The 19216-nt window shown below is 38.5% G+C and overlaps 1 protein-coding gene across 4 annotated transcripts in view; it reads right to left on the bottom strand.

The window, feature by feature from the left end:
- The window catches only part of LOC140944966 (uncharacterized), a 36775-nt gene extending 21202 nt beyond the window's left edge, over positions 1 to 15573 (bottom strand). The window contains exons 1-13 of one of the 4 annotated variants that reach the window (XM_073394075.1): positions 14622 to 15570; positions 11185 to 11306; positions 9295 to 9367; positions 7879 to 7924; positions 6903 to 6975; positions 6568 to 6714; positions 5739 to 5782; positions 5009 to 5177; positions 3817 to 4134; positions 2721 to 2804; positions 2580 to 2623; positions 1835 to 1946; positions 75 to 170 (exon numbers count right to left, since the gene is read on the bottom strand). In XM_073394075.1, the coding sequence (XP_073250176.1) occupies positions 75 to 170; positions 1835 to 1946; positions 2580 to 2623; positions 2721 to 2804; positions 3817 to 4134; positions 5009 to 5177; positions 5739 to 5782; positions 6568 to 6714; positions 6903 to 6975; positions 7879 to 7924; positions 9295 to 9367; positions 11185 to 11306; positions 14622 to 15297 (2004 nt within the window). In that variant the 5' untranslated portion in view covers positions 15298 to 15570. Of the gene's footprint in view, positions 1 to 74; positions 171 to 1834; positions 1947 to 2579; positions 2624 to 2720; positions 2805 to 3816; positions 4135 to 5008; positions 5178 to 5738; positions 5783 to 6567; positions 6715 to 6902; positions 6976 to 7878; positions 7925 to 9294; positions 9368 to 11184; positions 11307 to 14621 lie in introns of all 4 variants that reach the window. The other 3 variants (XM_073394077.1, XM_073394076.1, XM_073394078.1) reach the window with 3 other exon arrangements.
- Between the last annotated feature and the right edge of the window lie 3643 nt (positions 15574 to 19216).

Below are 19216 nucleotides of genomic sequence, written 5' to 3'. Positions count from 1 at the left end.
AAAAGATAATCATTACATGCCACGAATGAAGGAAAGGAGTTAGTCAAGAGTTACTGGCAGAAGGTTCTTTCTACCTTGGCTGCCTCAAGAGCCTTAGTAATTTGAGCCTGAGCAGATTTCTCGGCTTCAGATAAGGCTTCCATAGCCTTCCAGTTCTTCTGACGAAGTTCCTGAGTTACAAAAGAATACTGTAATGTAATAAAGCCTTAAACAATGTTTAGAAACCAAAATTCTGAACACAACAATGGAACAATGTGTTTATCATTCCAGGTTAGAAATTCCGTTTCTTTCTTTTGAGTTATAATACTAATGCTTTTGATAAGTTGTGCAAGCTGCAAAGCCTATAGTGTCTTTAAATTGAGCTCATTTATTTTAACAGCTTGACATGGTGCTGTTTCTTGTGAAGTGGATGTTAGCCTTAATTTTTATTCTGTGTGAATGACATCCCTTAGGGCTAACTGATAGAAACTTTTGGGCAGAATAGCCATGTTTTGGTGCAAGTGTATCTTAAAATGCAATCCAGGTCCAACTATAAATAATTACTGAATAATTTCTCTTTATTATTTTTTTAACCAATGCCCTGGATTCTTATATTTGTATTACTGTTTTTTAACATAAGCAAATGATAAGCAGGTAAAGGAAACACTACATTGCGATGAAAGAAGAATCACAGTGGCACAGAAAGACATTAACAGATTAGCAAGCATTAGTTTAAAAAAAAAAAAGATTAGTTAGTCTTAGAAAGCAGATTTGTTGCTGCATGAGCCGCAGTAAACATCAAAAAATAAAAAAAACTGCTTGTTACTGAAAAAAAAAGCTTAAAACATCAAAGTGCATCTTACTTTAACAATTACAGCAGTCTGCCATAAATAAATATAATGCAATAAAATAGTGGTAACATGATCAGGCACCCAAGGCCCAAAGAATCTGACACTGTCATTAATTTTCTAGAGAGCAATGGTTATGAAGCATAAAGGACTTCTTTGCCACATGTTTCTGTTAGCTCTTTTAGACCTTGACTGTGCACAACACACTCTATCACATTCCATCCATGTTACACTAACTGACCAGCAGAAACATTATGGTATTGATTCATTCAGTCTCAGTGTGTATGTATAGCCTGAGAAACAGACCACACTTCCTGACACCACCACTGGTTCCCTTTGAAATGATGTCTGAGAAACAACCACAGGAATTCCGTACTGATGACCTGTCACTACCCAGATCTGGATAGTGCTTCTGATTGGATGAAGCAATTTTTCAACCAAGAGGCACTACCCGGATCTGGGTGGTGGTGCATCGTCAGTGTGGAACTTCTATTGTCATTTCTCAGACATCATTTTGTGGGGAAACCAATGGTTGAGTCATGAATTGTTGGCTGTTTTCACCGGCTTCTATCTGCAGAAAACAGGAGATTGTGCAGTCAGGGAGCAGTCACCCAAGGTAAACTGCAGCAGCACCTTGCTTTTACCTTTTCAGTGGCTTTCATAACCAGTCTTCTCTGGTAACAATGTATAAACAAGCTGGACATATATCCAGTGGGCTCTTGTATTTTTACAGCCTTTTTCTTGAGGTCACGCCACTATAATATAGTGGCGTGACCTGGCGTGATGTGTTATCATCTCCTTGCCTTTCATGGCTTGTGCTTGCATAGAGTTTTTTCTGCTCCCTCACCCCTGCCCCGCTCCCTATGGTAAGTTTATGGTAAGTATGGTAGGTTCCACTGGTTAGCAGTGTGACGGTGCATGGGTGGATGCTACTCTCGGGGTTGTCAAGGTTAAATTTATGTTCAGAGAGGGGGAATATGATGTAGCATAAGATAAAGTTTACTCACATTGTTTTTGTTCTTCTGCTCATCCAAGAGGCTCTTAAGACTAGCAATTTCCTCATCTTTCTTTAGAACATTCCCATGCAACTCAGCTATAACATCTTCCTTAACTTTCAACCTGTATTTCAGAGAGACCACCACAACAAGCTGTTACAATCATTACTCTTGCCTTGCCGAGACCTTGCTGTTACGGAAATCACAATAAAACAGACAGAAGCAAAATCACTGGCTAAAACAAATTTTTGAGTTTACCATTAGACTACTTAAAAAAGACACCACAAACGTACTAAGCAAGAAAAAAAATGATTATCATGCATGGACAGTTACTATAAATTCTTCAATACTCAAAAAAAAAAGCTTGAATTGCAAGCTGCTTTCACATTTTCCTTGCCGGGGTCTTTTACTTCTTTATCTAAGTAAATGTGCAGATTAACATGTATAGTTAACAAGATGACTTGCATGTACCCTTCCCCATTGGGTAAGTAAGGGTAAAAAAATACTATAGTCTTACCTCTCCTTACAGACACCTCTATAATACAGACACCTCTCTATTACGGACAGTTCGGTTGGTCCGAGAAATGCCAAAAATCCTACATTCCCCGACCTCTATAATACGGACACCTGTGTAAAGTGGACACTTGGTTCTGTCCCTTTGATGTCTGTATTAAAGAGGTTTGACTGTAGTCCAGCAAGAAAATCTACTTTTACGAGACATCAAGGGGGGACTTTCTTCTTGGAGTATGGTACTTACGCATCTTCCTGGACCTTGTTGGAAACTTCAGGTTCTTTACCATTCTAAAAAATGACACAATAAATTGCAATAAAAAGCTAATACAATGTACAAATCTTCAAATAATAGTTATTTACGAACCATACACTGTCATTAACTTACTTCAGCAGGTGGTGCACTGTTTACATGATTAGCAACAGATGTTTGAACCTGTTCCTTGGCCAATTTAAGTTCCTCTTGAAGAGCCTAATTAGAATGCAGTAAAAGAGAATGTTGTGAGAGTGGTCTGTGCAGCTTAAACAATAATAATTACATGTATTTCGAAAACATATCTAGTGAACTGAGGATTTCTATTGGCAGATACCATAAAATAAATTATGTTTAAATAGATATTGGTGCATTTGTTCCATTCCAGGGATCCAAGAAAGGCATTAGATAGAAGGCATTTATTCTCAGCACTTTAACAAATGCAAGCAAACTAACATGCTTTGCAAAAACATCAAGAGAGTTTATAAAAAGCAGACATATCGAGGCCATCCATCAATACTTCTAGGCCATTGAGACATCCATATGGGGTTTTTTAAAATCTCAACATCCATGTCAGAATCCTAGTTCAAGGTCACTGTGTTGTCATTGTAAGTCCGACCTTACTTTGAACTTGACATTGACCTAGATGGAATATGCCAAGCCTTGTTAATCAAGCAAGAAACTAACCAAATTGAATAATTTGGCTTCTTTGGCTATTTTCTAGTATTATGGAGTAATAAAATAATGTTGTCATGGCCTGGGGGCAGGGCATTAGACAGGGGGTGTATATATCAGAGCGCTGTCTAATTAACATTATTATTTCACAAGTGCACATTGAATATGAGATTTTAGACACCCAATGAGGCACGTAGCACTGAGTTGGCTATAATCATCTCACATCCAACATTTTAGTGGAAGTGGAATAATAATTGTTTTATTAAAAACACCCACAAAATGTCAAGAATTTTTCCCAACTTTATTTGTAAAAATAACCGATTTTCAGCTTATTTTTAATTTTGAGCAGATACGCACAGTTACCATATTTGGAGAACATAGTATAATGGCTCATGTACCATGACGGCTAAGCCAATCAGAGCTCTGGAAATGCATTATCCAATGATTCAGTTTATAACAATAGAAATTAACATCGTACGAGGCATTTACTTTAGAGGGGACATCAATTATCATTATTTTATGGTAGCTGATGCAGGTACGGCAAAGATCAACTTGCCTGTATCTCCTGATCCTTCTGCATCTGCATCTCTTGTGAGTCCTTCAACTGATTTTCAAAACCATTTAATGTATTTTCCAACTCAGAAACTCTGGCAGTTGCCTCTTGAAGTTTAGCTGTCAAAGAATTCAAACTTGAGTCTGTTGCTGTCATTCCTTTCATGCGTTCACTCAGCTCTGCTGATTTAGCTTCTTCAGCTTTAAGCAACTGTTTTGTACCACTGAGATCTTGTTGCAATGAAGAATTCCTTGCTTGGGACTTGTTCAGTTCCTCATTCACTTCAGACAGTCTTTTTGAGAGTGCATTCTCCGCCTCTTTCTAAAAAAAAAATTGAAATCAAAGCAACTCACTAACCTTTTATCATGAGGGTACCCATTTTTATACTGGTAACTAGAGAATGGATGGCACCAAACAATAGCCAAAAAAAGACTAATACAGTTCAAAGCATTGGCTTTCGTTGAAAAAGCAAGAAACAACCTGGGTATTTGGTTGCTGCAAATCTTAATGTCCTGAGGTGACCTCACAATCGTTCCCAGTTTCCTGTTTTCAGTTGTGCGTTGCATTGGAAGTGAAATGTCATGTTTTAAGTATGTCAAAAGAAAAAAGAACAATTGAGGACACTGTGTGGATTCTATCAAGCAAATAAAAAACTTTAAGAAGCATATTAGTAACTGAGTAACTTAACTCTCAAGTATTCTATACCACACAAAAATTCTCCAGACCCTTCTCCATACATTTCCTTTAAGATTTTGTAAAGAGAACTTGATAAAAGATCAAAGCATTTCCCTTTTGGCTACCATTTCATCTATTCTTAAAACTTTTTCCTAGATTATTAACAGACATTGTTGGGAGAAAATTAAAGTTTGTCATTCTTGGGACATAAAGGGTTAAAGCATTTTCTTACAGCACTGTTCTGATGAACGCTCAGCTGTCTGTATTTCTCCTCAGCATATTAGTAACTGAGTAACTTAACTCTCAAGTATTCTATACCACACAAAAATTCTCCAGACCCTTCTCCATACATTTCCTTTAAGATTTTGTAAAGAGAACTTGATAAAAGATCAAAGCATTTCCCTTTTGGCTACCATTTCATCTATTCTTAAAACTTTTTTCTTGATTATTAACTGACATTGTTGGGAGAAAATTAAAGTTTGTCATTCTTGGGACATAAAGGGTTAAAGCATTTTCTTACAGCACTGTTCTGATGAACGCTCAGCTGTCTGTATTTCTCCTCAGCAGATTTACGATTTGCTTCACTCTGTGCAAGTTGTTCCAGTTTTCCTGCCAGATCTCCTTTGACATGGCGATATGACTGTTGCAGCTTGGTCAGTTCTGTCGTGAGCGATTCTTTATCTGCAGTGCTGTTGAGAGAACAAATACACTGACTTCACACACAAAGCACTAGAGAGATGGACCTATTCTAGAGGCCCTGTTAAGGGGGAGAGGGGGGCACATGTCCCTTGTCGGGATTTCAAAACCCATCTTTTGGGGTTTTGAGGGGAAAGCCATATCCCTGTTGGTATTTTACTATTTTATTACTATTGCACTTTTCTACTTTGGTGTTGCAGTTTCAACTCATCTTTGCGCCATTTGTCACCATTTCAACTGTCTATACCAGCCTGAGTAGACATGTCCACATTTCGCCACGCAACCACTGGTTTTCCTGTGAAATGATGGCTACGGAACATGTGCACAACTGACAACCAACTTTACCTAAAACAGACCGGATCATTACACGTTTCTGGGAAACTACCCACCTACCCCTCCCCTAAGCCAACATAATTTTTGCCCCAAGTGAGATCTAAGTGTTAATGTTGGTTTAGGGGTGGGGTAGGTGGGCAGTTTCCCAGAAAAGTATAATGATCCAACAAACCTACTATAATCAAGTCCATAAAAATGTAAAAATCACAATAGAAACTTACAGTTGTGCTGCTCTCATAGATGCATTCTTTAACTGTGCATTCTCCTGAACAAAATGAAAGAAACAAAGTTCATGAGCACTCCACTCATTTGAGAAAGAAATAAAATAAGTGCCACACTTTAAGCTGTGATTTAAAGTGTGTTATATCCCACTGTATGGTTTACGTCTCCTCGATTGCAGAGGACCCACAGTGCAGTGAGGTTGTCCACCTTGCTCCCAAGGTAACATTTTCTTTAGAATCTATGAAAAATTCTTTATTGACCAAGCTTGTTTGGACAAGATGGTTAGATATTGACAAAAAACAACTACAACAATTAATATTTGGCCATCTTGACCTAACACTTGGTCAAAAAAGCAATAATGAGTTTCTATCGCATACCATAACAAATCAAAGGAAATCAAAACAAAGGAGAACAAAATTTAAACCAAGGAAAAATTGAACCACAACACATCTACATGTATATGAAGATAGAACTTGTTTAATGAGTGGTACTGTATTTTACTCAAATAAGCATCACCCCCGATTAAGTGCAGCCCTTGAACAAAGGCTGCATTTGGGAGAAAGAAGTTAACAAGTACTGCCACTGAATATGAACCACCGCCCCAATATAATCCAAATCAAAAGAAAAGATGTTAATTCTTTTAGTTTAATTGGGAAAATATCAACACTGTAGTTAATACAACTCTTTATCTCGTCAACTTTCAAATATACACCGCCCTCGAATAAGCGCCACACGTGAGGCATGAAAATTTTAAAAGCGCTTATTCACGTAAATACAGTATATTTTATGTAAATTTCATAATAGATAGTAGTTACAGTACCAATTTACCTCCTGTAGGCGTTGCAGATTACTCATGGAACTGGATGTAACCATTTCTTGCACCTGTCTCATCTGAGATTGCATGTTCTTTAACTCTATGGCATGATTTTCATGAGAAGCTTGAATACGTGCATGGAGAGCTTGGATTTCCTTTGCCTACAGAAAAGGGAATTAATTTTTTTTTTACAGTGGAACCTACATTTCATGAAGGGCCAAGGGACAGGCAAAATGTGGCAAGTGATGTTTTTTGGGGAATTCATGAACAGCAAGCTGTAAAACTGGTTTTCTTTGCACCCTTTGGTTTGTTGATTTGTTACACCATGAGGTATGGATGGCTGCCTTACCTGGGCAGTGATTTTGTTAGACGCATTGGTTTGTTGATGCTTTTGCTTCTGTTTTTCCTGCTGAAGCTCATCCCTGTAAAAAAATGTAACGGGATTTAAATAGGAGTTGCAGCAGAATGCAGTTCATATATATGTTCAAGGTACACAAGAACCCACTCACATGCAACCTAAGAAACAGATCAACGACATATGCAAAAAAAAAAATTGACAAAAAGGGGGTTTTGGGTTGAAGATGTAATCTGGAAGCAAAAAGCATCTAAAAGAAGATCTTCAAGATGCTTGCAAAAAAGGGGAACAATGCCTCTTCAGTCCCCATATGACAATGCTGCTATGAATAACGCGAAACAGTTTACCACATTATCATCCGTTTAATCTACCTGATTATATTACGTGGACACCCTTGAGACCACAAAAATTATCCATTTAGGAGATCTGTGTCTGCATTAAACCCAGTGCAAATGGATGCAACATTGTTGGCCAATAGCTCCCAATATTGTTGGATGTTACAAGTTGCATCCTTTTGCACATCCTCTTGCATGTTGTTGGGAGTTGTTCCAGTCAAACCTTTCAGCCAACAACTCCCAACATTTCTTTTGTTCCGTGATCGCCGAAGCATAGAACAACAACATTGGATCCATTTGTACGGCTCTTCCAATATCATTGGGGCTGCAAACGTGCATTTCACAATGGTCTACAAAGACTTATGGGTTGTATCCTTCCCACTATGCACTAGAGGTCCCAACATTGTTGGAAGTTGTTGCATCCATTTGCACACCACTGCCGACACAGACCCACCAACTCCTAACTTTGTGGGCCAACAACATTTGTTTGTGGCAGGGGCATTGACTAAGTAGTGCCTGCCTACAATGCATGTCAGGAGGTGTCTGCCAATATGGACAGTATGAGAGGTGAATGTTAGGGAATGTTTGACTGCAACATGTTACATGTACTGAAATATTATTACTACTCTTATTACCTCAATTCCCTTAGCTTGTTGGCAGCATTCTGTGACTGCTGTCGTTCTAAAAGGAACACAATAGTCTTACAATAATCTTCTTGCCAGTTGGGCTATTTAATCCTGTTATGTTGTATTTGAATTATTTGTTTCTAAGTATTTGAGTTTAAAATTAGGTAACCTGAGCATTTTCAGCCATATATCTCAAAAGTAGCGATTACGACTGGCACTGAAAGTTAGATTCAAGGATTTGTATGAGAAAGAAAACTTTTGCCATCCAGTCACACTTTCATGGTTTTCCATACAAATCCTTGTAAATTCTAAATTTTTTTTTAACTGTCATGTAACCTTTTTTTTACGCAATAATTTTTTAAGGGCTCAAGTTGTCTGTTATGAACTAAAAGGAGATTTGGGCCCTGTAATATTTTCTGACAGTTTTGAAAATTTCGAAATTACAAGGATTTGTATGGAAATCATGCAAGCGTGACTGGAAGTCAAAAGTTGTTTTCCTCATACAAATGCATCTAACTTTCGCTGGCCCTTGCAATCGTTACTTTTGAGATATACAGCTGAAAATTCTCAGGTTACCTATTTTTAATATGCTCTTTCAACGTGTACTAACAAAATTTTCCAAAAATGAACTGTTCTCGTGTTTACCGAAAGTTGATCATGTGATCAAGTCATGCAAAGAGCCTATTGTAGCATTTATTTTGTCTTAACTGACTTGTGAGAAAATATAGACCCACATTTAGTTTGATGGGTCCTTTTATTGAAGCATTTGCATTTTAATTATTAAAGGAAAAGGAAATTGTTAACAAGAAATGTGCAAATTTGGAGGATATTACATGGCCACAAAGTGATATGAAATTTCAATTCCAGTATTTAAAAATATTTCAGAAAGAGAAATTTTGTAACTCTACACGGCATGCAATGTTTTATTAATTCTAATAAATAAACACCAATGAAGACAAACCATTTCACTTAAATGTTGTTTTTCTGCACAGACGGTGATTTCTTATGCAGCCATGGCAACAGTAATCTTTGAATGGGTGAAGACATCTTATTTACACATGTGAAGATATCATTTTTTTGTGCAAAAGCTCACCTAGTATTTAATAGTTGTTTATATAGTAATAACAACAAGAAGAAGAAGATGAAGAAGAAGAAGAAATCATTGTATGAATGCTCCGTGGCCTAAGTCCATCCAGCAAAAGAACTTCTGCAAAATATCATTCAAATCTATTTCTCTATCCCGTGCGTATAACTACAGAACTATAGAAAAAACATCTGTAGCTAAGATTACGGGAATAATGGAAAATGGAACTGTGCCAAGCTTACTTACAGAATATGAGAAAAACAAATTCCAGAAATTTCTGCTGGATTTTTGAGTTTATGTTGTTCTGTTGTCATCTTGGGCATCATCATTACTAAATTTACCTTCTAATATCTGATTATCCTTCTCCTGGAGCTGTTTTTTGAGTAACTCAACAGTGTCTCCCTTGGAGGTAGACTAGAAAAGAAAAAAACAAATTACACTCTCTACAATAATTTCATAGGTTCAATCTCCAAATTTAGGCTTGGATAATTTTTACTCAGAGAAATAAGGAATACTTCTTTCTGCTAGCAATGTTAATAAAAATTACTTAATATTCTGCTTGCAATTCTATCTGTTCAGACATACCTTAATTCCCTGTGAATTCTGCTACACTGTGGCTACCCAAAGGAATTTCAGCCCTTTGGGCCCACATGTACATATTTTTACAAAATAAAATAGGAAGCTTGCATGAGCCTAGCTCTATGCATAACATAATAATAATGAGATAAATAACTATTACATCTTACTTTGTACAATACATGTATCTCTCATATTAAACATTAGTTTTCTTAAGATCTTACATCTTGTACTATATTTAGTTTTCAATTTTTCTTGAAAACGTTATGCCGCATTTTGCGATAATGTCACTAATATTCACATTACCCTTCTCAAATTCTCCTCAAAAATGCCTTGCAGAATACTCCGCTTAAAAATTAATTATTCTGTTGAAAATTCTGCCAGCAGAAATTAACCAAGCCTAGGTTTTAACTCCTAGTATGCCAGTACAGTCGAACAGCACTTTACAGACACCCACCTAATACACATACATACAGACACCTCATTATTACAGACAGTTTGCTTTGTCCCTGGGGAAAGCCTTTACATTTTGCCTCAATTCAACCTGCTTAATACGGACACCCCTTAATGTGGACAACAGACACTTCTTGTTTCTTGCCCAATCAACAGATTCTCATAGAAAGTCAACCTCGCTACACTTCATTGTCAAATGTATGCAGTGTTTGTATTAACGGAGTTTGACTGTAGCTGGTAAAAGTATATGTGTTACTAGCCTGCAAAAACATCCGTTTCTCCTCGCTCTTCGCAGCTGGGGACGTTTCGTGCGGAGGAACGTCTGCGACTCAGCTACAGAAATTCCATACTGATGACGTAAAATCTGTTCGGAATCCGGTCAGAATCGCTGATTGGTTGACGGAGTAGTTACATTGTTTTAGCTATTGTTTATGAATGACAGACAAAAGACAAAAGGCCACAAAGGTCAAATGTAAACGCGAGGAATCTCTGGCAAAACAGTCAATATTTGTGGAATATAGTCTTTTCTAGAAGAAGCATTTGAGTTTTGCTGGAGCTCGTTGGCAGATGAACACAACAATTCAACAAAATCGACCATAACACTCGTAAAATAGGACAAACTTATATTTGGAACCCCATGACTACCGATTTATTATGTAAACATTGATTTGCATCATCAGTATGGAATTTCTGTTGCTGAGTCGCAGACGTTCCTCCGCGTGAAACGTCCCAGTGGCAAAGAGCGAGGAGAAACGGATGTTTTCGCAGGCTAATGTGTTACAGGTTAAACTTAAATTCAGGTTAATTTTTCTTAACCTAGTTCTACAATGGTTGATTCTCTGTTTCACCAGAATTTTTTCTAAAAAGACAGTAATTTGGCTTCCCTGTTCAAAGAGTGTCATAAAAATAATGGGTTGGGGAATGTGGAATGAGTTATAGGAGTGATTTAGTTTAACCATTAAACTACTTCCTTGACATCATACCATGCACCCCAACCAATTGTGGCAGCACTTTTGTTTTGAATGGTAGTCATATAGAAATGCCTCAGCAGAACTTATTTAGTTTGCAGTACTTTTTTTTTTCATTTAAGATTTCCAAACAAATTTGGGAATTTCTCTGCTATTCTTTTCAAAAGCACAATGACTTGACCTACAGTACAGTAAACAGATTTATTGTTAAAATCAATATTTGAACATTTATACCTTCTTCCACTGACTATTCTCCCCCTGTTTGTTCAATAGCACATCAATCATCGCTTGAATTTCTGATGAGTTCAGGTTGGAAGAGGTCACCAATTCCATGAGACGTTTTGTGCTCACCTCCCCTACTCAGACAAAACAAAAAATGGTCTTCAAAATTCAGCTGTTTTACATATAATGGAACCTCTGATCTAACATATTGCAAAAAGCCTGGGAACTTGTTTGATAAAATGTTCCATGAGCATGCAAAGAAAGTCGTGTCCGATAGCCCGGGGCTAGCAGATTTTGCTATTGGGCTAGTGAATTCTGTTTTTAACTTGCCCGACGGGCAAGTGGTGTTTTTTGGGGAAATTCAAATTGCAGAAGGACTGTTATCAATCCTGCTAAACAAAAAGGGTATTGGGGCTAGCTAGTTGAAACAACTTGTGGGCTAGTACATGCTAGCTACAGCTTGCCCGAATGGCAGGCTGTAAAACTAACTTTCTTTGCACCCTGTCCATGCAATTCACCACTTTGGAAATAAGAAGGAAACTTGACCAAGTTCACTTTTGCAAAGACTTCAAGATCTGTCACTAGGGAGAGGGGGAAAAATTACCAATAGCTGACTGCCACATCCCCAGTAACAATCCCAAAATCAACTGCAGTTTTCCAGCCCCTTTCTCATTTCTAAAGTGCTAATGTACATCAACTGGGGCAAAGATGTCGCTTGCTGTACTAGGGATTAAGAAACGGTCCAGATAAGAACGATAGCAACAATGGCAACGAACATGTTGGAATGCAAAAAAGGTGCTAACTTTACTATTGTCTGTACTTACTTCTGATTGGCTTAAACAGCAAAAGTTAACAAAACTACACAAACCATCTTCCATTTAACAAAATCTGGTCTCAGTTTGAATAACAAAGAAATCCTATGTGGGGAACATGTAAAATTGTAAACTTTTCTTGGCTGTTGTTTTCAACTCTTGTGATTGGTCAAAATCTTTTAACACAAAAAACACCCTTTCAAAGTGGAGTGTAAATGCATTTTATTGCGTAAACCGCCTTCATGTAGGTTTACGCATTCTCTGTGTAAAAATGAGAACATTCCTATGTGGGGAAAGCACCATTGCCACATAACAAAAGAAATTGCTATCCACATTACCGGAACATTACTTAATTTTATTTCAGGGTTCTATTGATTCTCATGAGAAAAATAGTGACATTCATGGCCAGAAAAAAAGGAGAACCTACAATGTATTGCACAGTAAAAAAGAAGCTGCCTGATGTACAGTTTATAATAGTTCATAAAGAAAGCACTGGCATTTAAACAAGTATTGTGGTATATGCTCTATAACCTTTCTTTTCAACAAAAGTGCATACATGCAGGTCCCTCTCAATAACTTTTTCATGTGCGTCGTTTGGCAGGAAGGGAGCAATATAAGAATATTTGTCTTTAATCGGCAAAAAATTTGCAAAAATCTAACTACTTGTGAAAGTTTAAGCTGTATGCTTTAACAACAAGTTGTGCTGGAACTTGTAACATACGCATTAAAAAAACTATACTTCTATAACTATACTTATACAATGCTTCCCAAAACATTACATAATATGATTTTCTTCAGGCAACACACAATCTCATTAACACAAAACATTCCTCAATATCTTCAGGATATCAGCCCAGTTTGGATTGTTTTCTTATAAACCAACGGAAAAGAAAAGACCTTCAATTAATAAGCAAAAGAAACTGTTTAAAATTATTAATCATCAAATATATCAAAGGGATCACTTGATAGTCACATGACATATTTCCAACTTCTCCAAAAAAATCTAAAACTTAATCACTAAAAAATCTATACATATGACGACTTATACAATAGACCCTGTCATGGTTTTCGACCCCATCTTGACAAGTAGGCAAACGCGTGAGAAATTACAGTGTTTGTATGAGAATCTAATGTTGAATAATTTCCATAGAACGGATGTTCTGAAAAAATTATGATTTGTAAACTAAAGCTTCACTCCTAAGGATTCTACTGAAAAAATTGAGGGCGTCATATGTGCTAAAAGTCCTAGGACTCCTTTTTCTTAATTTTCTATACATTTGTCTGTAAGAAAGTCCCACGAAAAACTACACACAAATATATGGAAACTCTAAAGCAAGCCTCTGGAGAAATTTAAGCACAGGTACACCCCCAATTTTTTTTTTAGTACAATCCTTTGATTTGTCACTTTAGTTTACAAGTCATGTTTTTTTCAGAATGGCCATTCTACAGAAATTGTTCGACATTAGATTCTCGTACAAAAAACATAATTTCTCACACATTTGCCTAATAAGATGGCGTTGAAAACTGTGACTTTTTGTAAGGACTATGTAGGTACACCTTGCTTCACACTTTTTAAAAAGATGCATAAACATGCATTTGGAACCACAAGACCACTTCAAAAATTCACAAGAGGTTTTAATCCTCTTAAAAAAAAATAATGTCTGGAGTTAAATATGGAAATCATGTTCACCATCAAATTTTACATTTTTAGTGAAATGTGATAATTTATGAACTTTACCGTCTTTTTATGTTTGAAATTTTTTGTTATTTGTCATATTCTACTAAAACACATACTGTTAAGGTTTTCTACCTGATGGATAGATGTTTGAATGATATTTACAATATTTCCAACCAATGAGTAAAACCAAGCAAAGTGTAAATCGGGGTCATTTTAAACCGAAAGTTTTTAAATTCATATAATGATTTTCCATTGAATCAAGGAAGTCTAGAGTTCAGTTACCCATCAATCGTAAAACTGATTTTAATAATGGCAACTTTAACGTTGGTGAACTCGTCTAAATCAAAAGAAAGGCGAGAAATCGCCAATGGATTGCGAAACTAATACTTCTGCCAAGTACTAGAAGCCAAATTCTCAAAAAACAAAGAAATGTAAGACTTTTGTTAATGATACTTGGTATTGCCTACTAACAAAACATCGCGACACAGGCCTCACGATTTTACTAAATAATTTATTCTATTTATTTCCACGGCTTAGAAGTACGCTATTTTTCTTTCCCTCGAGCTCTCGTGTACAATTGAATATATATCAGTTTTGATCAGGCTAAACTCCGCCTATTTTGCACCAAAAAAAGGCAAAACAGCGGGCAGAGAAGCGTTCGTCTTGGCTGCAGCTTTCCCAAATTGCCACGTTGACTTTTTCATCTCTCAAGTGCACAACTTTGATTTAAATTCATACCATTCAGCTGACTGTTGCTTCAATAAATTGCTGAAATTTACGTAACAATATCTCCGTTGTGTGACCAGCATTGCTGTGTTGAAGGCCGGAAAAGAAACTTCGCTCGACAGCTCTTAGAGATTTTAACTCAAAATAAGCGCTTGGAACGACTACGAAAGATGGGGACTGTGAACAGTCTAAATAACACTACGCTTACTTATTACAATCGACACCACACTGACCTTGAATAGACCCCTTGTCTTTGGCTGGTTTGGGTTTACTCTTCGACTTCTTAGCTGAAGCCGCTGTTTCATTGCTGTCAGGAAGTTTCTGCTCTTCGATCTCGAGTTCCTCGAACTTGCCTGGCTCGTTTTCTAAAGTTGAAGCGGAATCGAGTTGAGCTACAACCTCTTCCACATCCTCACGTGGCTTGTCGAAACTTACATGGTGTTCACTCACGGAACTTTTCTCCTCTTTCAGGGCAGCTTTTTTCGACTTCTTTTTCCCTGGACGCTCTTTCATAATCCCAGTGCTCGGTTTTTCTTCCGCTAAGGGTACCCTCTCTTCATCCGGTGGGTCAGCTTCCATAAAATATTTTCCGGATGGAGAAAAACCCGACTCGTCTTCCTCGACATGGCTTGTCTCGATCGTTTCTTCGACCAAAGGCTCTGAAACTTCTTCCATGACTTCCCCATCGTCTGAGTATTTCTTCTTACCCTTGCTGAACTTCTTGCGAGGTTTGGCGGATTTTACAGCAGCAGAACGTACAAGATAAGCCTCTTGTTCAGAACGCTGGGCCGCAAGGACATCTTCGAATTTCTCCTCACGGGATGTAAAGAGAAGTAACAGAAGTGCAGAGAGTACAACAGCTACCACCACAGCAATTATTGCCAGGGTTATTGGATCGAGAGGCTGCATCGTGAAGCTCAAAAGAGCGTTACAGCGAGGGGAAAACGCAGTCGGCTCACAGTTGTTGTTCTTTTTCTCACTCAAAAATCGCCGGCCTCCCAGACAAGAGGAAAATTGTGAGAGGAAAGTTCATACCAACTTTCGAACATGCGCACAATATTGACGTACATGTGAAAAAGGAATTGACCAATCGACATTCAGCACGCTACCGGAAGTACGTAGCAATCAGCTGTTATTACACTTCTGGAACAGGTCTGTATCCACGACAACTCTTTCCTGGCGTACAAATTCACTAGAAAAACGAAATAAATCATCTGTGATATTGTTTCCACTCGAGAAAGCGATAATACCTCAACAGCTGAGAAATCAGAGACCGAAACTACAGTCAGTGGGTTGTTTTCTGACTGATAAATTTCAAAGATTTGAAAAGGAGGGAAAGAAAATGTACATTTACCGGCTCGCCCCCCATTCACGGAGAGGTAATGAAGACTTTAAAACCTTGATCCAGATTAGCAATTCGTCGATATTAAAAATGTGAACCTGATACATGAAAAATGTTAAAATCAAGTGGTTACGTTACAGATCGGGCGGGAATTTGATATTCTCAGTCTGTTTTTAATTCTGAGTCGCCAAAAATGTATGATTATTTACGGAGGTCAAATTCCAGAAAGTTTTTGCAAAATCAAAAGGCATCGGGTTCGCACGAGGCTCAAAATATTTATATCATATGGAAAAGTCACCAAATATTCAATAAAAAAAAAATTTCTTCAACTTTATTACAATCTAACCTCTCCTTACCGACACCTCTATCATGCCAAAAATCCTACATTCCCTACTTCCACAATACGGACTCCTCCGTAAAGCGGAAAATTGGTTCTGTCCCTTTGGTGTCCGCATTAAAGAGGTTTGACTGTATCAACTTTCCTGCTCAACCCGTAGGAATCCCGCTTATACCAGAGCTAGGTGTCGCGGAGAGCTGAAGCTTCTGATCAGCCGCCAGTCTAAATTAAAGGCTGTGAAGATGGGGCTGTGTTGTTTGCCCAAAGGCTGTCTTTGACGCCCTTAATTCAAGTCTTGGGCCAGGGGGAACCTCTGTAGTGGTTTATACAGGGAGGCTCCGCCCGAAAGGGGCACCTTTTACAACCTTAATTCAGGTCAGTATATGAAAGGGCAGGGATCAACCTCGTCCCCAGGGCTTTTCCCATTTTTTAAGGGAAAAGCCCTGGGGACGAGGTTGGGCAGGGATTTCATTAGTTAAAGTATATGACGGGGTAAGAAAATCTGTCATTTTGGTCTGTAAAAGGACCTAAAGGGGCTAATCGACGCATTTCATGGATGTAAAAGAGACAACAATACTTACTGATTTCTAGTGATCCATTCATATTATATAGACGGTGTATTTACAGCAGTTAGAAGAATTGCAGTCATCTAAACCAGGTATGTTAAAGAGGTACCATCTTTTAATAGAAGATATTTCAAAAGGGGTACCTTTTCCGTCAAAAGTGGTATGTATATGTGGGTGGTATGTGGGTAAGGGGTTGGACCTCTTGGCGGAGCCTCCCTGTACGAAATTTCGTTGAGTCCCCCTCACCCGGTTGTCTTGAGTTGAAGTCCACTCCCTGTCATAGCCTGACATCAATGTGTCTTCTAGTGTTGTATGCTTGCTGTGCGAGCTGGTTGTTTTCCGTTCTCGTCACATGCCGAACCATTTCATTCTCTGTTTGTCTACCGGTATATGGTGTTGCGCCACCAATCCTACCATTTCTCTCAGGGTGGCAAAGGTAAGGGGGGCGGGTACCTATCACGCATCACAGCTAATTTTTTTAAGCCATCACGCGTCATGCCAAGAAAAAGAATAACCATCGCTCACCAGGCTAATCCACCACGCGTCACGGAAAACCCTTTTGCCAACCTCTTCTCTGATCTTCTCATCACTGTTCTCATTTCTGATCTTGTCCTGCCGCGTCTTGTTGGTGGCCCTGAGCGGCAATCATCTCATTTCGTTGGTGGTGATCGAGTGCTCTGGCCTTTTTAGGAGTGACGACCTTTTATAGGGCTCCGAAAGCATGATACTCGCGCGTGCCTGAGGAAATGTAGACGTTATTAGCTTCATTTAGAGATCGCGATCGCTATCAAAATCTTAAGAGTTCATCTAAATTCAGCGGCGTGGGGCGTGAATTACCAGATGGATTTAATTGCAAAGCCAACTGAGGTAAATGTCGTTTATACAAAGACAGACTGCTTGCTCTAGACTCACATGCTACCTATATATATTACGTACGACAGGGAAATCATATCCTTGTCTAAGTCCCTACAGTATGGTTGTATTGATGTCGATGTTCGGAATTGTGGAACCTTTCAACACTCAAGAGCGCGTCGATTGGCGCTCGCACTGGGCGTAACTAGCTGTACAACGCACGTCCGTACCTGAAAAAAAATTGATCGATAAAAACAAAAATGATGAAAAAAAATGAAGCCAGAATCGAACAGAGGGTAAATAAGAAATCACTGAAAACGGTCTAATTGCCTATGAATTTAGTTTTTTTCAGATAACTTTTCTGTGAAACAGCCGCAGACCTTAAAATCCTATTACATGTAAAATTTGCAGCCTGCATGCAGCTGATGCCATCTGTTTCCCGGACAAGCTGTGGACGCCGGCTTGCAGGCAACGAAACTTGCTCCTAACGCTTGCAAATTCTATGTAGGGAGTTAGTCGGATGGCGGGGGGACTTAGAGCCCGCCACTCCAGTCTCTCCTTGAGGAGGAGTGACGGGCGCGCCCGTGCAGGCTCACGGAAAGGACTGAGAGAGCTAAGCATGTAGCCGCTGAAGAGGTCATGAGTTTGAAGTCATCCGCTCACCCGGGACTCGGTGTTTTCCTTTGTCCGTGTTATTTTTGGTTGCAGCTTGGCGTGGCTATCCTTAAAAAAAAAAAAAAAGTTGACCTAATTTCTTGTTCTACATTATCAAACATGTGCGCCATAAAATATTTAAACGTCGACAGGCCTTTAAACCACGTCGTTTCAGGAGCGTAGCAACCTGTAGGCAAATTCGCCCAAACCTGAAAAAAGGTCAAAGATAAAAAACAACAAAAAGTCCAACACCTAAGTCCAATTGCCTTTAGTGTTAGTACTTTAAAACCTGCCTGTTCCCCCAAGACGATTCACTGCTCCCACTACTTTTATAGCCCAAAATTTAATGATTTACTCAGTGGAATATAAAATAACCCTCTTAAAATTGTGGTCAATGTAAAAAATTTCACAGAAAATTACAGATAAACAGGAGACATCACTGTTTACAAACAATGTTTTGTTAATCAAAATTGGAACGACTGAAAAAAAAAACTTTTTTTGCAAGAACCGATGCACTTCTGGTTGATACATTGATATCAAAAGGAGATCACAGGGTGAGTATTGCTATAGCAACTTGCAAACTATAGGATTTTGTTCACCGTAAGGGCTCGTTTACATGGAGGTGGGGGACCCCTGGTAGGTGAGGTAACCTTCTTAGGTGGGGTAACCTGCCTGTCCATTTAATCTCTCATTTTAATTTGATCACGTTTACATGATAGGTAGGGTGACCCGCCACATGTTACCTCACTTACCTGGGGTCCCCCACCTAATTGTAAACAGGCCCTATTAGAGACGATTCATCCTGCCATGGTTGTGGAGTGAAATGGGAATAATGGCGAAGACTTCTGTGACTGTTACTGGAGCCAATAGCTGACCGACGTGCCCACAGTACAGATCCCAGAAGTCTTTGTGAAGCTAACTCAGCTAAGTTTCCTTCTCGTTGCTGAAGGTCAAATCAGCCTGGGAACATTTTGATTTTTATTGTGACCAATAGAAGGCACGGATAGAGGAACAGAATTGAAGATTCAAAAAGATTGCATGTGGGTATTTTGGAAACTGTTCTGTGTAACAGTTTTC

This window comes from Porites lutea, chromosome 7 (genome assembly GCF_958299795.1).
Source record: "Porites lutea chromosome 7, jaPorLute2.1, whole genome shotgun sequence".
NCBI classification, from domain to species: Eukaryota; Metazoa; Cnidaria; class Anthozoa; order Scleractinia; family Poritidae; genus Porites; species Porites lutea.
This window is presented reverse-complemented; position numbering and strand designations above follow the sequence as displayed.